Here is a 19977-nt window from a genome sequence, read left to right on the forward strand (position 1 = left end):
CAAAGGAAAAGATTCCCCTCCCACACAAAGAAAGAACTTCCTGGCCAAGGTTATGAAAACAGGGATGTAATTTTACACACATGCTTGCTCATAGAATGAGAGAGGCAGTACCAATAGCACGTAATAGTGTGCATCTCCTTCCCCCCATTAGCAAGAGGCTTTTGATGAGCTAAAAATCTTTCTATGTATTTCCAAGAGCCACAAGGTGGATTACAGCCATGGGGTCAGATCCTCAGCTGGTTTAAATTGGCATAGGTCCATTGACCAGTGGCACTGCACTGGTTTAAAACTGCTGATGGTCTAGTCCCTGATGTTACAGGATGGTTCCTTCTCACCTCTATCCCACAAAAGGGTTGCTGGGTATGGGGGGGGCGGGTTTCCATTGAAAATTTCACTTCTTGCAAGGGGAAAAACTCATTTGCTGCTAAGGTGAGAAATTGGCCCTTCACGCTCTGAGCTTTCTGTTCCTCTGCCATGGTGCAGGCAACAGTGTCTGTGGCTGCTCTGATGCTAGAAGATAGCAGAACAGGAAGTCTGCAGCAGTGAGTCTGCCGCTTGCTCCTAAAGACTTTTATTTATTTTAAAGATAATGCCAGAGCTGAATTTGTATTGGCCTTGAAACACCAGTAGAATTGGAGTGTGAGGGGGGACCAGAGTCAGGTAGAGCAGGTACAGGAATGGGAATCTAGGACCCTGCTTTCTAATTCCTACTTTGTGACCATGAGCACGTCACTTCACCTCTGTGCGTCTCTGTTTCCTCATCTGTAACATGAAGACTCTGACACTAGTCTTCCTTTTCAATGTGCCTTGCGATCGATGGGTGAGGAGTGCTAAGGAGCAGAATGAAATCCTGACATTGTAGTTAGGAAGAATATTGCTATTTACTTCACTGGGGCTAGTATTCTAATGCCTCTCCTCCCACCCCTCTGTTTCCCACAGTGCAGTGGAGTTCTGCCATGCTCACACCCTCCCTTGGGCTGCTGGAGGAAGAAACTGTATCCGTTTTGCTGCCCTCAGCAGACTACCTGAAAGAAAGACAGAAACAGGCCTGTCCATGTTGTGTTGCCAAAAGCATGATCATTTCTTCCGTGGTGGAAATTTGGGCAATAACCTATCCTGCCACCCTCTGTGTGTGGATAGATGTGTGGGTGGGTTGTTAAAGAGATCTGAAAGAGGTAGCTATTTGGGGCCTTTGAACAAACACACACACACACCACCCCCATTGTGGATGTGGATGAATTCAGCCAGCCACAGGCATGCTACTGAGATGAGGCCTCAGAACTACTAAACTACCTTTATTTTCTTCGGTACACATCGGGATTATTCATTTTCTAAAACTATAAAGCATGGGTTTTATTTAACCCCCTCTTTGGTTTGCTTTTTAAAAAAGCTTCTCATTGTGTTGAAGCATCATGTGCAGAAGGGATGGAGGGCCTGCCAGTTTTGATCATGTGACATTTGAAGTTGAAATGAACTTATGATCATATTGTGTGTTTGGGGACCACTGTTTCACATGCTACAAGTGCAGGGGGCTGGGAAGGGGAGATGGTGGTAGGGAGTGAAAGCTTCTGAGGTCATATCTACTCTATAAACTATTGCTGACCCCTTAAGGCCACAACGGCTGCTGATAAAACCCACAGAAGTGCCATTGTCAGTACCGTCACAATGGAAAGGGAACGTTCAGGTTCAGAACTTCCTTCCCTTGCTCCCCTAAAGTTTTAAACAAGACCTGCTTATTGCCACTTCTGCTTCAGAGTGCTTGTGGATGGCGCCACTCATTGGGCCAGCGTGGTGAGTGTGGCCTACTGGGGTGAGGGAAATGAGGAAGGAATTACTCTGTTGCATGTAAGTAGATGTTGGCGTATAGGGCAGTGGCAATGAATACTAGCCCCGGTTTCCACAGGGGGTAGTGATTTTATCTGATATCTCACTCCTATGGATAATAAAGGCACAAAGAACACAGTTGCTGGAGTTCCAAAGCCAGCAGTTCCAACTGCTAGCCCGTGTACTGCAATGGTGCCTGCCGAAGTTATCACCAACTGGTGTGGGAAAGTGCCCCACCACGGAGGAAGAAATAAGGCAGCCGTCTCCAGAAGTCTTCAGGAGGGGATTGCACAGTACCTGCTTGAAAGCTATATTAAGATCTCTCAGGAAGATTCAAGGGACATCCCTATGTATGTAAACAAATTGCTCCGCATGGTCCCCCATGCCTACCTCTACAGGGGAATGTAAAGCAGATAACTCTACCTCTCTCTGCTGTACCGCTACCTCTTCTAGTTGAGTAAAGTAATGAAAAGCTGATAGCTGTGTCCTGTTAAGTGAGGGTTACCATCAGTACATCCTTGTAATGGGGAATAAATTTACACACTTATCTGAGGTTCCTACTCCTGCAATGGGCTTATCTGTGCTTGACTCCCTGGACTGCAGTAGAGCCTCAAACAGGTCCTGGCTCATGGCATAGATGGAACCTCCCAGTTGCAGGTCCCCCATCCTCCTTTTTCCTCCAGCTCATCCTCACTGTTCATAGCAAGAGCCTGTGACTTGGGCTCCTCAGAGGTCTCTACAGTGGTGTGCGGGGTTGTGGTGGGGTCTCCGCCAAGGATGGCAAGCAGCTCTTTGTAAAAGTGTCAGGTCTACAGCTTGGCACTGCGTTGATTGTTGGCCTTCCTGACCTTCTGGTATGCCTGTGCAGTTCTTTCTCTTCCACGTGGCACTGCTGCTGGTTCCTGTCGTACCCCTTCTCCTGCATCCCCTATGCAATCTGCTCGTAGATGTCAACATTCCTATGGTTGGTTTGGAGCGGTGCCTCCACAGCCTCTTCTCCCCACCGGCCCAGAAGATCCAATATCTCCTGTCTACTCCAGGCTGGCATACGTCTGGAGCATGTACCTCTCGTGGTGCACACAACAATGGAGAGTTGCTAAGGGTGCTCAGCAATCCGGAAAAGGTATTTTGAAAATTCACTGAGTTTTAAAGTGGGGCGGAGTGGGCCTCCAGTCTCCGTGACCCCTGGGCAGCAGAGTCACAATTGTGACCAGAGTGGTCCGTGTTAGGAAGACCGTTCTAGTCGACATAGGTAACTCAGTGTCTAGGCTCACACTGCATTGACCTCAATACATCAGCCAGGGCTCAGCACTGCTTGAGGAGATGGCATTACTGTATTGCAATAACAGGGCCCTTACATCGGTGGGAGACAAATTTAAGTGTAGACACATGCACAACTAGGTCAATGCAAGGTGGCTTGCGTCAACCTAACCTTGTAATGTAGACCAGGCCTTACATCCCTAATTCGCACTTAGGCCTGGCCTACACTTACAAATTAGATAGCCTGGCTATGCCGCTCAGGGCTTTGAAAAATGTTGTGCCCTGAGTGCTGTGTTAGGTTGACCTAGCCCCTGGTGTAGACATGAGTAAGTCAATGGAAGAATTTTACTGGATTAACTACGCTGACGGAAACCCCCCTTCTGTTGATATAGGAAGGGTCTACACTATGGTGCTCTAGCCGTTGTAGGGTAGACATGACCTCTGTTAAGGTAACAGCTACAAATAGTCCTGATCTGCCTGCCAGAGCCCTCTCTTGTCTGACTCTGATGTTAGTGGGTCATGACATTGAACCTTCCCTTAACCAGCTTCGCCGACTCCTCTTTTGGAAAGTTTTGTCTGACCTCCACTCCTCGCCACCTAGGACACCTCGATGGGGTATTGAAACCGCTAAGCCCCATGCACAGGAGGGGGGTTCACCCCAACCTGAGTGAGCATCCAAAGAAGGAATGTTCTTGCCTTTGAGCCATGCAAATGCTGTGCCTTTATCAATGCTTCTAATGATGAGATTCTTCCTCCATGATCACTGCAATTCACCCCCGAGTTGCCCCCCCCACTCACAAAGTTGTAAGCCTCCATCTCCCTCCCCTATAGAAACTCCTTGAGTCACTGCAGCTTCTCTCTCCTCCAAGACGACTTGAATGCTGGCTGGATCGACTGCTCCAGCCTAGGGAGGTGCTCTGTATTTCTGGACCCTTGCACATCATTGGTCTGAGGAGATCTCCATGCCCTTAAAGAGTAGGTGGCTTTTCTGCTGAGCCATCGGAGAAACCCATTTATACCTCCTCCCTGAGCCAGCTGCCTGTGGCTTGCCAGTTGATCCTGTCCTTCCACCAGTGCTGTCTGTTTTTCTCCTTGGGACTTAGGTGAGCCCTTTGCATGTCTCTTACTGACCCAGCTTGCTGTTACAGGAGTGAGGGGGAATGGAACTTGCTTTTTGAATTTGAGTTAAGTGCTGGTGTGTCTGGACCTTTGCTGGCACAGCTGAGGAGGGAAAGCTTTAAAGCTCCAATTAACCGGACACCCCATCTCCAATAGTTCAGTCAGCCTTAGCTTTCTCAGATACGTCTGTTTATATTTATTGATCACGTCTGAAGTGGTCCCTCCTGTTCGCTGCAGGTATGCCCTCAATATTTGATTCTATTAGCCCCCCAGTCAATTGCTTTTGCTCACGTAACTGAGTTAAAGGAAAAGCAAAGACCCACGATGCTTAAATCTAAACTTGGATCTAGTTCCCAAGGCTATAGGGGCCAAATCATCAGCTGGTATAAATCAGCATAACTTCATCAGCTACCCTGATTTACCCCAGTTGATGATCAGGTGTTAGGGGTTTCTCCCACACTGAATAGATCTGCAGAGTATGGAACCCTCTAGCTAGGTCTCCCAGTAGAGAGTTCTGATTTGCTGTCAATTTTTGCATGCCATGTGTTAAACAGGCAAGTTAAGGCTATAGGAGCAGATGCTCATATAGTTAGTAAAATAGAAGAGAATGTGAGGCTCTTCTTGTCTGGCTTCCTTTCAACTTGCCATTTAAGAGTCATTAAAAAGAGCAGGGAGAATTTTCTTTAAAAATAACCTGCCTGGAGCTCCCACATTCCTCAGATGCCAAGTCTCTTGTTTGTATTGTTGCCTCTTGTGGTTGCACTGCATTGCCTTGACCTCCCTGACTCATGAGGGCTGGCACAGCAAAAGGCTGCAGCCCAAGGAGACAGCTGGAGCTCCTTGTGAGCTGCCCTGACCATTTTTAGAAGCACTTTCTCCCCAGTTATTTGATGGCCCCCGCGCATTTTCCAGGATAAAGTTTCCTTGGGGAGATCAGCGTGGCTTTCTGCGCCTTCCCCTTGACCTTTCTCTTCCTTTGTCCAAATTAACTTCTTACATCCTTCCCCAGCCCTCCCAAATCTCCAAATAGCTACATTCCGGGATTAGCAGGCACAATCTATGATGGATTATTTATGTTGCTGTAGCACTTGGTACCCCATTGTGCTCAGAGGTGTACACACCCAATGAAAACATTGTGCCTTGACCACCCTATCTATGGCTCTTCTCTGGTCCCCATTAGTGCCGCACATCTGTCATGGATTTATCCCCACAGTGCCCTGGAGAGGTAGAGAAGTGCTATTATCCCCATTGTAAAAATTGAGGAATTGAGGCCCAGAGGGATTGCGACTTGCCAAGGCCACTCAGGAAGCCTGTGATGAGGAAGGGACTAGGGTTCAATCCCCTGGTCTATAGTGCTTATAAAATAAGTACATGATGAGTCACCATGTAGCCCAACATAGTGTAGTCTCATAGCGTGCTTGATGCCTGGGTGATCAAAGAAGGTCGAAGCCGGGGAGGAGAGGGGGCTGCAGTGGTCCTATCACACATGAGGACTTTTTGCCATGGCTGTCATGTTCCCTAAGTATTTTGTCCAATTCAAAAGACTCCGGGTGCTGTAGTTTCCCTGGTTTTGGGTGAGAACATGATTGGCACCTCTCCATAACCTGCAGCCTACTTCTCTAGGAAACTGGATTTTGCGGAAGTTGGAAAACAAGCACAAACCGTTTCCCCTTTCTGATGAAACTGTCCTTTTCTGATTAATCCAAGAAATTTACTTTGAACACAAATAATTGTTACACTTTTTTTTAATTGCAGGTTCTAAATCCACTAAACCAAGATGTCAGAGTAAGTTTCTGGTTTTGTCTCTAACATGATGGCATTGGTTTGCTTTTTAGTCTTTAGAAAAAAAAGTTGGCACTTATTTTAAATTCCTTCTCTTGTTTTTGGTTCTGATGCTAATCTCCTTCTTTTTTCTCTTCTTTTCTCCCTCTCTTTTTCTGTCTCTTTCTCCCTGAACAGTGAAGAAGTAAGTCTCTCTCTCTGGGATTTTTCTCTTAGTAATGTTGCATGAGGATAGTATCACATTTGGCTTTGTGTTATCTTGTTAAAAAGACCAGCTCCTGGAAGGAAATGTGGATCTTCAAAACTCCCCTAACTAAATACATGGACTAAAAGGATTTAAAAGGACAAGTGCCCAGCAGCTGAAAGGCAGTAGATAGTATTTTGGAGGTGGTGTGTTTCTTGGCTGTAGTTTCCAGGTTGAATTTTTCCCGCAAGAGCATCCCTGCTTCCCAAGCTGATCACAAGATGGTGCTGTGGAAGATGTTCATGTACCTGCTGCCCCAGCTGAGTAGAAGGTGTTCATGGTCCATTAGCTGCGTAGCTTCTACCACAACAGAGGCAATTATAGAGACAGGAATGGCTGCAGAGGTGCATCCTCTCTGGCTCAGCTAGCTGTGGCGCACGATGTTGATTCCTTTGCACCCACAAATCCTTGTCTAATCCCTGTTTGAAGGTGATTCTCTGTGACCTGACTCTGGCTGCTCGTTAGAAACTCCTCTTGACTCCAGTCAGAACAGGATCAGGCCCTTGCAGCACTTTGTGTCATGCTGTGCCCAACTCTGGCCAGCATGGAAATGGCTCTGAAGGATTTTGAAGAGTCCCCTCAGCAGTGTAAGCCTGGATGGGGAGGGGCACATATGGAATCCCCTCAGAAGATTTCCTCCCTCCTTGTAGAATCTCTCTGTTCCTTCTGCTGTGTCTGGCTTGTCTCTGACTCAGTCTGGGTGAAATTCTATCCCTGTTTTTTTAGGCATATGTGATGCCTAGGCCTTGAGCTGGGGTGGATTTAGCCCAGAGAGCTGTTACAAACTCAGTATTAGGATGAAGAAAAGGAGTACTTGTGGCACCTTAGAGACTAACAAATTTATTAGAGCATAAGCTTTCGTGAGCTACAGCTCACTTCATTGGATGCATTTGGTGGAAAATGCATCCGATTTTTCCACCAAATGCATCCGATGAAGTGAGCTGTAGCTCACGAAAGCTTATGCTCTAATAAATTTGTTAGTCTCTAAGGTGCCACAAGTTCTCCTTTTCTTTTTGCGAATATAGACTAACATGGCTGCTACTCTGAAACCTGTCAGTATTAGGATGAATTGCCCCATAGTAAAGTAGAGGAGTGGAAGCAATTCACTGCAAGGCTTGATGCTGGTTCTGTGAGCATCGTCCAGAATACCCTTAGCAAGCTGCTCAGTGTGTTGCGTCATGGTGGAACCTCACCCGATCTCCTAAGCAACACAGAATTGGGTCTGTAATTACTTGGTTAGGGGAGAACTCCAAGGAAACCCCAAGCACTGCATGGTGGTGCTTTGATTCCCTCTTGCACCAATGCCACAACACAGGGCTAGGGGGACACTCAGGTGCTGGGGGTGCTGCCGTTCAGATGACAGGTAAAACCTAGGTTCTGCTCACTCATCAGATCAAATCATGGGGTCCTTACCCAGTTTTTAATCAGTCATTACTTAAGCTAACACCCACTGAAATCTAGTTTGAAGGAAATCCCCTGGCACTTCTTTTCAAAGTAAAAGTTTTAGCACCAACATCCTGGTCAAATTTCAGCTGAAGTCACCATAACTCACCTCTCTAATTCTCCCTCTGCACTTTCAGTTGTGTGTAGGGTGTTCTTCAGATGTTCTAAGCCACTGTGTGCAGCTAATCTGCTGCTGCATTCCACCTCAGAGGTGGCTGCCTTTCTGCCATGATGAAGTGATTTTTATGTATTCCATAGCAGGCTCTGCACTCTTTCCGAATGAAAGGTGCAATTGAAATGTAAATAATTATCTACTGAGCTGCTGGTTTTTATCCCCTTCCTCCCCCCCCCCACCCCCGCCCTCCATAAAGCACAGAATGCTTCTTCCCCTCCCCCGCAAATGCATATCAAATGTGTGTATTTCCCCCACCCCAACCATACTCAGACGCACCCAATCTCCATGATGAAATGCTCAGGAAACAGCTGCAGTGCAGTGTGGGACAGAGGTTGTGGCTTCTGTAAATAGAATTGTTGCTGCTAGCCCATGTAGCCTGGAAACGAACAAAGTTTGGTGCTTTGTATTCATTTGAAAGACATTTAAATTGCTCAGTGAGGATTTCTTTTTCATGTTAATTTTTTTAAAAAACCCAATGCAACCTGTCTCCTGCACTCCTGCAGCCCCACCCCATGGGCAGCATTACCTGATTGCCCAAGTGCTTAATGGGGGAGGGATTCTCACTTTCCTCTGCAACATCAGGGTATTGGCCAATGCATGAAACTTGGACGTAGACTCTTGTCCTGTAGAGCAATTCCTTATTGTCATAATCCTCCCCGCCCAAATGATAGTCAGGTAACCGAGGTATGGTCACAAACTAGGGGTCGGGGCGTAGGTTCATGGCCAGCTCAATGCACACAAGGCAATGGAGTGTATTGCTACGGAGTTGTTGATGGCCTTATTGCATGCCTGCCTCCTGCCTGGCAGCTCCCATGGCCCCCCTTGCTCTTTCTTCCTCATGGAGCAATGAATCTGGCTTCCCCACTCCCACAGCCCCAGTGCTTCTCTCCCTCCCCTGCAGTGACAAAGCTGGCTATGTCCCACCCTTCCTTGCTGCAAGGGTGAGGGGGAGTGTGTGGGGGGGGAGATAAGTCTGGCTTTTGTCCTGCCTCCTGCTGCTCTGCCTGTCCCCTTGGAGTGATGAATAAAGGCGCTTCCCTACATGCACAGCCCCACTGCTGTGCTCATGCCATTGTGATGAGGAATCCTCTCATCCCCCACAGCCTTGTCTCCCCAGTCAGCCTTAAAGCCATAAATAGAAAGATAATTAACTGTTAGGCCAGGGATGAGTTGGAAAGTGGGATTAATTCTAACATGCTACCTTCTCCGCGCTTCTTTCCCCTGCATTCCGTTCACTGGCCCTTTAATACTATTGACTTTTTAACAGAGTCGCTATCTCTCATAATTTTGATAGAGTCTCACAATATTTGGTGTTCTTAAAGCCCCAGCTCCTGGAGGCCTGGGATTACAATCTCAGTTTTCAGTTTTTTAAGCACACACATTCCTAGCTCTCCTGGTTGCGGAGAAAAGCTATAACTCTCATGATTTCTAAGCCAATCAGGATTTGAGGTTTGACTCATGTTTTTTCAGTGCTTAGAATTGGCAACATTGGGGTTAGCAGGGAAGATCTGTGTTGAACTCTGCTGGCAAATCTGGATTGCAGCAAACTATCAGTGTCTTCTAGTTTGGGGATTAGTTGCCAAGGATTTGGCTGGGGGCTTGATGCCAGATCCGTTTGTGCTGTGGATGCAGTTCTTCTCTTGCTTCCCATTCTGGGCAGGCTCTGGGGAGGAATATAGATGCTAAAACTGTCATTAGAGTTATATGGGAAGGGGTGGGGAGGAAGCACGTGGTGACCTGCCTTGTCTTTTTTTCTTTCCACCTGTAGAAAAGGAAGAGGGCAATCACTGCCCGCCGGCAGCATCTGAAGGTACGTGCTATTCCTGACATTGCATGATGTACGGGATTTGTCCACAGCCATCCTACTGTCCATTCTTGAGCCAGCCAGTGCTCCTGCATCAGTCCCCTCCTTGCAAAAACCAGCAGCTCCCAAAATTGGCGCTCCCTCCTACCCCATTCCAGACAATGCCTCCTGTTGGGACTGGAACAGCTGAGAGTTACCCATCATTGGTGAATCCTCCTCCAGGCCAGCCAACAGCTGGGATAGCCCGAAGCTTCCCAAATCACTGCTCCTACAACATTCCCTACAGCCAGGATCTCTTGCTGGAAGAAGCTGGTCCTGGGAGTAGCTGTGAGCTCCCCACATCCAGCACTCCTATGCCACCTCCTACACAAAGCAACTCCTGTGGGCAACAAGTTGAACTGGAGTGCACATGACCCCCCTGTGGTGAGCACGCCTTCAGTGATTCCTGCTCGGGTTGGAGTAGCTGGGAGCTCCCTCCCTCCCTGTTGCTGCTCACTCAGACAAGTAACTGGATTTATCTTATTTTTTCCCCCTCCAGAGTGTTATGCTCCAGATTGCTGCTACTCTCCTAGAGAAAGAAACAGCAGCTAAAGAAGCAGAAAAGGCCAATTACCTTGCCGAGCACTGTCCTCCTTTGTCACTCCCACACTCCATGCAGGAGTTGCAGGTAACAGCTTTGTCTCTTCCATCTTTTCCCATGCAAGAGCTGAAAGGTTCGGGGTTCTGCCTTCCCCACGTATATGGCTCTTCCATCTCAACCAAACACACTGCCCATTTCCCTATATTGGTGCTTCTCAACCTTTTCAATCCCATGAAACCCTTGCAACTGAGCAGGGACGTGCCTCCTATTTGGGAATTTAGGAAAGGCAGTTGGTTGTGACCCCTGTCATCTCCTCATACGCTCCCTGGTGGTAATGACTCACAATTTGAGCACCCATGTTCTACATCCTCTGCTCCACTTCTGGCATAGTAGCTAGTGCGAGGTGAGGTCCTGGCTCTACAGTGCATTTGAGGTGTTCTCTCCCGCACAAAGTAGAGATGAAAACTGTGGGTCCAGACATGGATTCTGGCTTTTTAAAAATTTCTGAAGTAGGCTGGTCAACTCTGAATGTACCACTCAAATCGTTGGAGAGGGAAGCTTGCTCAGCTGTTTCCATATGTCCAATAGTTTTGATCATGAACTCAGAGGTGAGGTATGAAGTTGATTTTGTTTGGGACCTTTCAATTCACAGTCATACTAGGTTGCATTTATACAACAGATCCTCCTGCCCAATGCAATCTTTCTTTAAGGTGGAGGAGAAAGGAGTCCTCCAGGTTCCCCCAAAGACTCCATGTTAGGACGACTCATCATTCCCACGTGAGGGGCACAGGGGAATTCTCTTGCCTTGCTTGAGCGCATTCTATGCTACTCAGTTAAATGCACTACTTTCCCTAGGGGGTGGGCACCAGACATTTCCAGCACCATTGTATTTGGATCTTTGACTGGAAATCAATTACAGTTGAGGAAGTTTAAATGCAAAAGCCTCATGCAAAGCCACATGGAGCAATATTTGGACTAGTTTCTGAGCTGTACTAGAGCAGAGCTTAGCCAGCTGAGCTGGGGGAGGCAAAAATGGCTTGAAAGCCTCTTTTCTGTCTCTCCTGAACCTGCCCCCTTGGTGGAAGTACAGCCCTGAGAAGCAGCCTAGAGCTGCCAAGGGGTCATTCCAGCAGCAGCACTTTGACCGCACCTGCTTGCCTCAGTCATGCTCCTGACATGCCTACTGCCCTGGGGCAGGCAGAGAAGGGGCTGGCTAGGGGCTGGCTATAGTGGCCATGTGCAACCTGGGAATTCCCTTGTGCTAGAGGAATCCCCAACCGATGGGTAAGCTAACTTGTCAATTGCGTTAAGCTGCGGGAGCCTTAGAAAGCAGGTGGAACAGAGAGACCAGGAACTGGTTCAAATGCATCCCAGGTGGCCTATCCCAAGTACAGAGATTCGGAGCTTCACCTGAGCTGGGCTCTTCCAGAACTGGAGGAAGTGGTGGAAAGGGTAGGCGGTGTGAGTCACATGCTTTCCAATGGTCCATATCCTTTTCTCTTTCTCTGCAGGAGGTATGCAAAAAGCTCCATGCGAAGATAGAGATGGTGGATGAGGAAAGATATGACACTGAGGCTAAGTTACAGAAAACCACCAAAGAGGTAATCTTCCCTGGCATGCCCATCTCTGCTAACGTGGAGATCAGTGGCGTGTGCCCAGCCCCACGCTTTGTCCCTCTCCACAGCATGTATCTGCCTCCTATGCTCCTGCTACACCGTCCCTGTACCTGCCTGCTCTCCCGAATGCCCATGTCTTCTGCGCTTCCCCGTCTTCTGTGTTTGCCTAAGCTTTGTCAGACTAATCCTTTGCCTTCTTAGGTGCCGTTTCCTTCCTATCACACTCTGCTATATGCACTTGTGTGTGCGCCTGTCCATTCATGCTCTGCTGTGAGTCCATCTCGCCACATCATTTCCCTCTCTCTCTCCGTCTCCTCTTTCTTTTTGTAGCTTGAAGACTTGAGCCAGAAACTGTTTGACCTGAGGGGCAAGTTCAAGAGGCCACCCCTGCGTAGGGTCCGCATGTCTGCTGATGCTATGCTGCGTGCCCTGCTGGGCTCAAAACACAAGGTCTGCATGGACCTTCGAGCTAACCTGAAGCAGGTCAAGAAGGAGGACACTGAGAAGGTACCACACAACTTCCCCTATTGTAATAGGATCCAGGCATTATAGGCTGGAAATCAGACTTCCCTGTGTACTGGTGTGACAGCCACATTTTGGCCAACACACTGGGGACTAAACTGGGGACCCCCAGAGCTAAAAGCATGAGCTACAACAGCTTAAGCTAAAGAGCTTGATTCCCCACCTGCAGCCGTTGTAGACTCTCCTCCTTGTGGGTTGGGTGAACCGGGGACCTGTAACACATACACGCAGACCAGTTGGCCCATGGATCTCTGGACTAAAGACCCTGGCTACTCAGAAAAGGCTGCGGTCTCCCAATCATTGGCCTTATGTACTTCTGCTAGCCAATCTTTGTATTGTTTGCACTTGGCATTGGGCTGCTCTCGCCTTTTCTAACATCCTGAGAGTGGTCCTGTCTCTGCCACATGGTCATTTCCCTATTTCCTCCTATCTCTAAATCCTCCCAGCTGTCATGAGGATGTACACATGGCTGTGACCCCAAGCCACGCAGTGGGAGACGGTTTGGGATTCTCTCACTGCCATACATTTTTACTACCAAGTGGTAAAACTCTAGATTTTAGTGGCCTCCCCATCTGTAGACGGATTAAGAGCTTGGTGTCAAACTATTTTACTTTGCCCGTTCATGGTTGGTGTGTAGGGGAGGATATTCCACTCCAGTTACAGATTAGGTGACATTAGCAAGAATGTCATAGTGAGCAGACCTGCAAAATTCAGACTTAGATCATCCAAATGCTCTCTCCTGGCCCAGCTGTCTATGATTTTATGATGTATCTCTACAGTCCTGATCAATCTCCAGTTCAGGGTAATATCCTTCTAACCTAAATTCCTCTTATTAGATAAACTCTTCTTCACTTCCTGTCCCAAACTGTTGTGCCGAGTTGCTCTGCACTGTTAAAGAAGTTGCCTCATTCCACATCAGAGGGGGCTGCATTTCAACAGTGGGTGAAACAATCTCTGTATGGATGGTTTGGAAAGCACTGTGGGATGAAAGGCATTAGGGGTGCATTTCACCCCGAACTAAGGACCAGCACAAGGCCTAGACATCACTTAAATCACAATCAAGTCCTTCAAAATATGGTTTGTGGGACATAAGCTTTGAGCCAGTCCTCTGCACAGGGGTGAATCTCACCCCTTAGGGATATTAGGTTTGCTAACTGGAATCCCAGGTGGTATCTGTGCTACACAGGGATGGATGTGGGGAGGGATAGCTCAGGGTTTGAGCGTTGGCCTCCTAAACCCAGGGTTGTGAGTTCAATCCTTGAGAGGGCCATTTAGGGAACTGGGGCAAAAACTGGGGCTTGGTCCTGCTTTGAGCAGGGGATTGGACTAGATGACTTCCTGAGGTCCCTTCCAACCCTGATATTCTATGATTCTGTGTTAGTTAAAGAATACAAGGATGGGCATGAATACCACCCAGCGTTGTCAGTACTTCCATTGTTTTTTTTCCCTAATGCCAACAGGAGAAGGATCTGCGTGACGTGGGTGACTGGAGGAAGAACATCGAGGAGAAGTCTGGCATGGAGGGCAGGAAGAAGATGTTTGAGACTAGTGAATCCTAAATCCCACGCAGATGTTCACTGTAATCCTCCTATTTCCTAGTCAATTTCCAAATGTTTCCTCCTCCATCTCTCCTGGCACCTATTTTTCAAACCAGCTCTCTAGCAGCGTTGTTTAGGGCTAAACTTCCTGAGCCCAGGGTCACATTTCACAAAGCAATCCAAGACACAAGACCTACTTTCAGCCCCACTCCCTACTGTTGCTATGGAAACAACTATCTTAAATCATGCAATGTCTTAACTACATTTGGAAACAATGCTAGTGGCATGAACTGAAATCAAATGCAGTTTAACCCTGTAATTTTGTAGGATCTGGTGTTTCAAAGGCATCTTAACTGTGTAAATAAAGCTTTGAAAGTATGGTTGAAATTTTAGCGTTGGAGACCAAGGCATACATTTACTTTGTGTCACATGACCACTTATTTCCTGTGGTGGGAGGGGCTATTAAATACCCCTATAGAGATTGCCAGAAATCTCTTCTCAACAGGCAAGCCCCCATTGAAGTCAGTGGCAAAACTTCCACTCACTTCAATGGGAGGAGAATTGGGCCCAGTATGGGTGTTTGGTAGAGCTCAATTAAAACTAAGCTGCCACTCAGAGCAAAGATGGGGAGATAAACACGCTAGCAAAACCCCTTCAGCAATGGGAGACGCCTAGAGACTGTGGACAGGATGGGGGTCCCTTTGCATAGGCACTGTGTAGCCATAGAGGGAATCCCCTTTGCCTCTCCACCACCTAGCCAGGCCTACTGGGGAAAGCGCCTTGGTGACTGCTATGCTCTTTGAGCTGCTTCAGAGTTGCAGGAGAAGATGCTCCATTGTTGCATGAGCAGGTTGAGAAAGAGTGCAGGGGATTAATGCAGTGAGAGAGGCCACAGGAAAGAAATGGGCGCTGTGTGCTCTACTGCCAGCCGCTGGTTCCCCTCCAGGTTCTCTTGTTTCCTCTTCTTCCACAAGAAGAAAGGCAAAACCTTGCATGGCTCAATCCAGAAATCTGTTCCCCGTTTTCCCCTCCCAGAGGTTGTACTCAGAGCCCATATCTAGCCGAGCCAGGTGAAATGTCCCACTCCCACTGCTGGAATCAGCCTGGTTTCTGCTCCGAGAAGATGTTTGGGAAGCAGGGAAATCCAAACACCAGCTGGCTTCTCTCCCTCCTTTCCTCCTCACTTTGAGCCCTGCAACCTCTTTTCCTATCACTGCTGTAGGGGGAATGAGGTGAGTTCTAGCCACTTCCCTGTCCCACTCCCTTGTGGGTTCGATGGCTCCCTCTCTGGCTGTGCAAGGAGCACAAGCTAAACCAGTCCCCCATCTTCTGTTAGCTTCAGCTAAGGACAGTTACCCCTCTCCAAACCCCCAATATCTCCTGGGAGAGGGCAGGGAGTTCTCCTATCACAGAAACTCTGCACTGTGTCTCAGGGTATATGGCACCCCATAAACCCAAGCTCGGGAGCTGGGAAAGTTTCAGGGTGCCCTTAGTGGCTGGGGAACGATGCAGGGGGCCCTACGTGCTAGCCCTTCCCCTCAGCTGCTCTCCTGGACAGCAGGTGATCAAATTGTATCTTCTCCCCACCAACAAAATATGTAAGATGAAGGACTGGCCACCCAGGACTCCTGAAGAGGGCCCCCAAGATGGGGAACAGATAACCAGGCCTTGCAATGGTCAGCAAGATAAGTAGGAGGTGGGTACCAGGCCTGATAGTGGAGAGGCAGGGTGGTTTTTGGCAGGACATATTCTACTGGAGATTTGAATTTGAACTTCTGTGTAATAGGAAGGGGCTGTTGCCACTTCCCCTGTACTCCACTGCATGGTTTTTTTCTTAAGCAATTCTGCAATCCGAGCCTTGCTGACTGAGCACAGCACACCCTTGTGCAATTGCATCTCCACATAGCAGCTCTGTTGGTTGTATTTTAGTTGGGCACAGAAATCTGATTCAGGTGTTTTTTTTTCTTGGTGGCTCTCCCACACTCAGGACAGAGAAAATATCCAGTTCATGTCTTTTCCTGGCCAAAACGTACACAACAGAGGAACTCCCTTACCCACGCCAGCCTCAGCTCTTTTGGCGAAAAGGTTTGTTACCTATGACTGTCACAGGAACGTCCGAAAATGAACTTTTGAGCCTAGGTGGACTGGATTGCTCAGCTGCTTCTAAACATTGTCCAGTTTTGCCTTCAAGAATCCCTTGCCCTTGTGCGAGTGCCTGAAAGTATTTATGTGGGCACCAGCATGCACAAGAAAATCCACCAAGCACTACAGCCTGGCTAGATTGAGGAAAGGGGGCTGTGCAGAGTTGCAAGGCCCCCCCCCCCCAGGGAAAACCCCTAGCAGAACACTCTTGGGCAAAGGGGGCTTCTGGGCTGGGCCAGAAGTGGGTGGGTGGGTGTGTGGGTGTGGGTGTGTGTGTGTGTTGGAGATGATAGTGGCAGTGGCTGGGGCAGTCTTGCACTCTGACAAAGGGATGCTTCAGTGGCTTTGTGACCAAGGTGTTGTGGCCCGGACAGAACCAATCCTTGGCAGGTGAATGTTATCGAATGTTGCCATTTAAAGATGCAGCCATTTAGTAGTTTAGTATCCACTACGCCATGAGTGGCTATGGTCTGTCTCTCAGACATCTTTCTATTCTAACAGGCCCTCTGAGTGGCTGTTGCCGCATGCTTCCACTGCAGCTCGGGTTAGTACTTCCTGATTTTTAGGCAGTAGATTGAAACAAAACCTTAAATATAACCTGAAAGTAAAAACTCCCAACCCCCTCAAACCTCAGAGGCTTCCGGCACTATTTGTTGCTGGGTTAGAGGACAGGAAGGGTGGTATGAAAGTGAACACACACATGCGCGCACATACATGCTGTACTCTTACAGAGCTCTTTGCAGAGCTCGTTGATTTGACAAGGTTGTTAGCAAGGAAATAAAATGTCAGACTCTGAAGAGTGCCATGGAGACCCCGAGAGCAATAATCAGGACGGGGAAGAGCCCCCGACTGACACTGAAAGGTAAGGCCCTTGGGAGTAGCTGAAGTTTACCTCATGGTTTGGTTTGTAATTCTGAAAGGGCTACAGGTTAGCCAGAGAACTTGAAGGTAGAAGCAAAACAAGGGGTTGAATGAGCCCACAATGAACTTGAGCTAAGAGTCCTTGCAGTTGGCAGTGCATGCACAAAGAGAGGGAAATGCAAAAAGGGACCAGCCATTGGAAGCTCTAGAAAGTTCTTGACCAGGCTCACTAGCTCTTCTCTGGCTTGCTCATGGACACAGGGCTGCAAGACAATCAGACTCTTTGCCTTTCCCGCCTCTTTTGGACTTCAGAGTCCCTGCTGGGGACAAACTAGAGACTGCAGCTCAGGCCAAACTTGGCACTGCTAGACTGAAGCTCCTTGGGTGTTTGGATCTGAGGTTTTGACTCATTGTGGAGCCATGAAGATCAGATGCCCCTGTTCTGTAGGATGCGCACATGTCTAGCATGAGAGGGGACGGAGGGATTCTATTCGCTGTGTTATTCTATTGTCCATTCCTCCATCTCCCTGTAGCAATTGTTTTGGGGCACTGGGGAATGACTCCCATTTAAACTCTGAGTGAGTGGGACTTATATAGTCCACTTCTCTTTCTCCCCAAAGAATTTTGACTCCATATTCAGGCTGTCCATAAATCTGATCTGGAGGGCACCTACTGAGCTAGAGCTGTGTGTGAAGGTTATAATGAAGTGTGTCTGGGAGAGTTTCATGGAAGAAGACCAGGGCAGAGAAAAAAAGTCCCTTTTGCGACTCTGTACTGTGGAAAAAAGCTCTGCCATTTTTGCCACAGCTATCACGAAATTTGTAGATGGATGAGAAACTGGATTTTAATACATTGAAAGTGAGGCACTGGATGGGAGTTGCTGCAGTCTTGATTTCTTTCCCTATATATCATATTTCTCTGGTTGAATTAGACTGGAAGCCTCTCAGAGCAGGGGTGTTGTATTTTGTGTGTTTGTAAAGCTCCCTGTTCACTTACATCATCCCCGAAATAACAGCAATTAGATAATGACACCTCCCTGGTTTGTTTGTCACCAGGGACTGAAACTTGGACTGTTAGCTCCAAGGCACAGACAATCTACCATTTAGGTTAAAAGAGTAAGTCCATTAGCTGGGAGCAGTAACAGCTGGCTTTTGTCTGTGAATTGGCTACTAGAAAAGGACAAAGACACGCTTAGCCAGTGTGCTATCTAGACCTGGGCTCATCTAGATCTGGGTTCAAATTTTGAGCATCTATAAAGTTTGGGGATTTGGCTCTGGCCTCTCCAAAAATAAAATGACCAATATTATTCACCAAATCATATCCAACGCGTGTTCAAAATATATAACACTTCTCCACAAAAGGAATGTCTTATGTAAGTCGATAAAAGAAAATCTCTGTCTGTAGCCCTCAATACTTTTGGAGTAATGGGGATCAGGAGAAGAAGGATTCATGTTCAGTGCATGCTTTGCAGTATCCAGTAACAAAAGGATTGATTGTCTCACAGGGAATGGACATGGGCACACTAAAGCTCTTGAGGGTTTCAGTGCTGCTATGGGTTTGGGGAGCCTTGGCACAGACAAATAGTGATATATTGTTGCAACAAATATTCTAGTTGGCACCTGTATGTAATTAGTCAGGCATTAGCACAGCCCTGGCATAGTGCAGCTTTTCCACTCATTCCTCTGCCTGCCATGTTTGTGTGTGCAGATATGTCTTTTTTGGTGGGGACAGCTCTGCAAAGGCTTCTAATCAGACTACAGTAATGTTGGAACAGTATTCTATGTGTCGGGGGGTTCCCCTCTAGGTTCCTGACCCAGACTTTGAAACAACCAAAGAAAAAGCTGCCTGCAGAGACTGCTCTCCAAGTTGCATGCTGGGGCCAGGGCATGTTTTTGGCAGCACAGGCATTGCTGGTGGGATGCTCGTGCAGTGCCAATGTGATCAGTGGCTCTCACACAGTCTCTCCACTGAGTCTCAGAATCTGGGGTTAAGGAACGCCTTTATGACTGGGGGTATAGCCGAAAGAATGCTTTTCTGTGGTATGTCAGCCTCTGTGCTCCCAGGGAGGAACAGAGGGAGCAGAGATCACAAATATTAGAAACTAGCGCAGATTGAAACTTTTCAAATTTTGAAACTTGGACCAAAAAAATGGAGGGAAAATACAGATGAAATTGTTGTGATTCCCTCCATCCCTGGTCAAATTTGGAAATTGTCACAAATTTTTAAATTTAAAAATTTGATAGGGGGAAGAAAAGTGTTTGTGTGTGTAATTTTGTTTTTAAAATTAATAACCACTTTCCCTCCAAAACCTCTGAATAGGTCCAGTTCTAGGTTTATTTCAGTTCTAGTTTAACCTGCAGTTATTTTACTATCCCCACTCCCCCAGGTGAGCAACCTCTCCTGAAATCCACCTCCTAAAATGTAGGAAAAGGGTTTGTTCAACATTTGAGGTGGGTGGTCTTTATCACCGAGTGGTCAAGGCTGTTAGCTCAACTCATCGTCCTTTCACTCTGTACCCAGTCTGCTTTCAAGCTAAACCTGTTGCTGATCAAGTTACAGCAATGCTCCTGAGACAACTCTGAGGGCTGAGGGCCTGGAGAGAGCCAAACAGGGGCATGGGGATTAAGGTTTGTGGAGGGAGAGTGAATGAGGAGCTGACGCGGGTGGAGGCAGGGCAGAATTTGGTCAGAGTAAGACGAAGGCTAGTCAGAAAATTGCCCACAGATTCCACTACAACGGCACAGGCTCTTTTCACTCCCTCATGGTACGCTGCCAAGCTAGATCCTGCACAGGTTCTACACTGTTATTCTGGGACAGTCGGACACCAGGAGTCAGCAGTGTCGCTTCGATCACCTAGCCTGTGTGCTTCCAACAGTGCTCCTGGCTCACACAGGCCCCAAGGCCTTGCGAAAGTGGGGCCCATAATTCACCTGTGGTAGCAACTCTGGAAGCTCTACTGTAGAGGGGGCTCAAGGCGGGTTAGACGACATGGTGGTCAAAATTACATAGCCCTGTCTACGCTACAGCTTCCTCGGTGGTTGCTGCTGCTGGAGCTGGACTGGCAGTG

General features: G+C 47.8%; 2 protein-coding genes across 8 annotated transcripts in view; both read left to right on the forward strand.

Moving 5' to 3' along the window:
• The first annotated feature begins 380 nt into the window (after positions 1 to 380).
• TNNI2 (troponin I2, fast skeletal type) lies at positions 381 to 14322 on the forward strand. 5 transcript variants are annotated; one of them, XM_043517797.1, is made up of 8 exons: positions 2957 to 4187; positions 5959 to 5988; positions 6163 to 6169; positions 9616 to 9657; positions 10190 to 10318; positions 11743 to 11832; positions 12178 to 12354; positions 13830 to 14322. In XM_043517797.1, the coding sequence occupies exons 2-8, from the start codon at positions 5981 to 5983 to the stop codon at positions 13926 to 13928; spliced, it is 552 nt and encodes a 183-aa protein (XP_043373732.1). In that variant the 5' UTR covers positions 2957 to 4187; positions 5959 to 5980; the 3' UTR covers positions 13929 to 14322. The 5 variants fall into 5 exon arrangements, with proteins under 5 accessions (XP_038262599.1, XP_043373732.1, XP_043373731.1 ...); XM_038406671.2 differs by lacking the exons at positions 2957 to 4187; positions 6163 to 6169 and adding an exon at positions 381 to 2947; XM_043517796.1 differs by having other exon boundaries at positions 2957 to 5988.
• Positions 14323 to 16604: 2282 nt separating this feature from the next.
• The window catches only part of LSP1 (lymphocyte specific protein 1), an 81655-nt gene continuing 78282 nt past the window's right edge, over positions 16605 to 19977 (forward strand). Inside the window, exon 1 of one of the 3 annotated variants that reach the window (XM_038407105.2) lies at positions 16605 to 16911. In XM_038407105.2, coding sequence (XP_038263033.1) covers positions 16832 to 16911 — 80 coding nt within the window. In that variant the 5' untranslated portion in view covers positions 16605 to 16831. The remainder of the gene's footprint in view (positions 16912 to 19977) is intronic. The other 2 variants (XM_038407110.2, XM_038407107.2) reach the window with 2 other exon arrangements.

This window comes from Dermochelys coriacea, chromosome 6 (genome assembly GCF_009764565.3).
Source record: "Dermochelys coriacea isolate rDerCor1 chromosome 6, rDerCor1.pri.v4, whole genome shotgun sequence".
NCBI classification, from domain to species: domain Eukaryota; kingdom Metazoa; phylum Chordata; order Testudines; family Dermochelyidae; genus Dermochelys; species Dermochelys coriacea.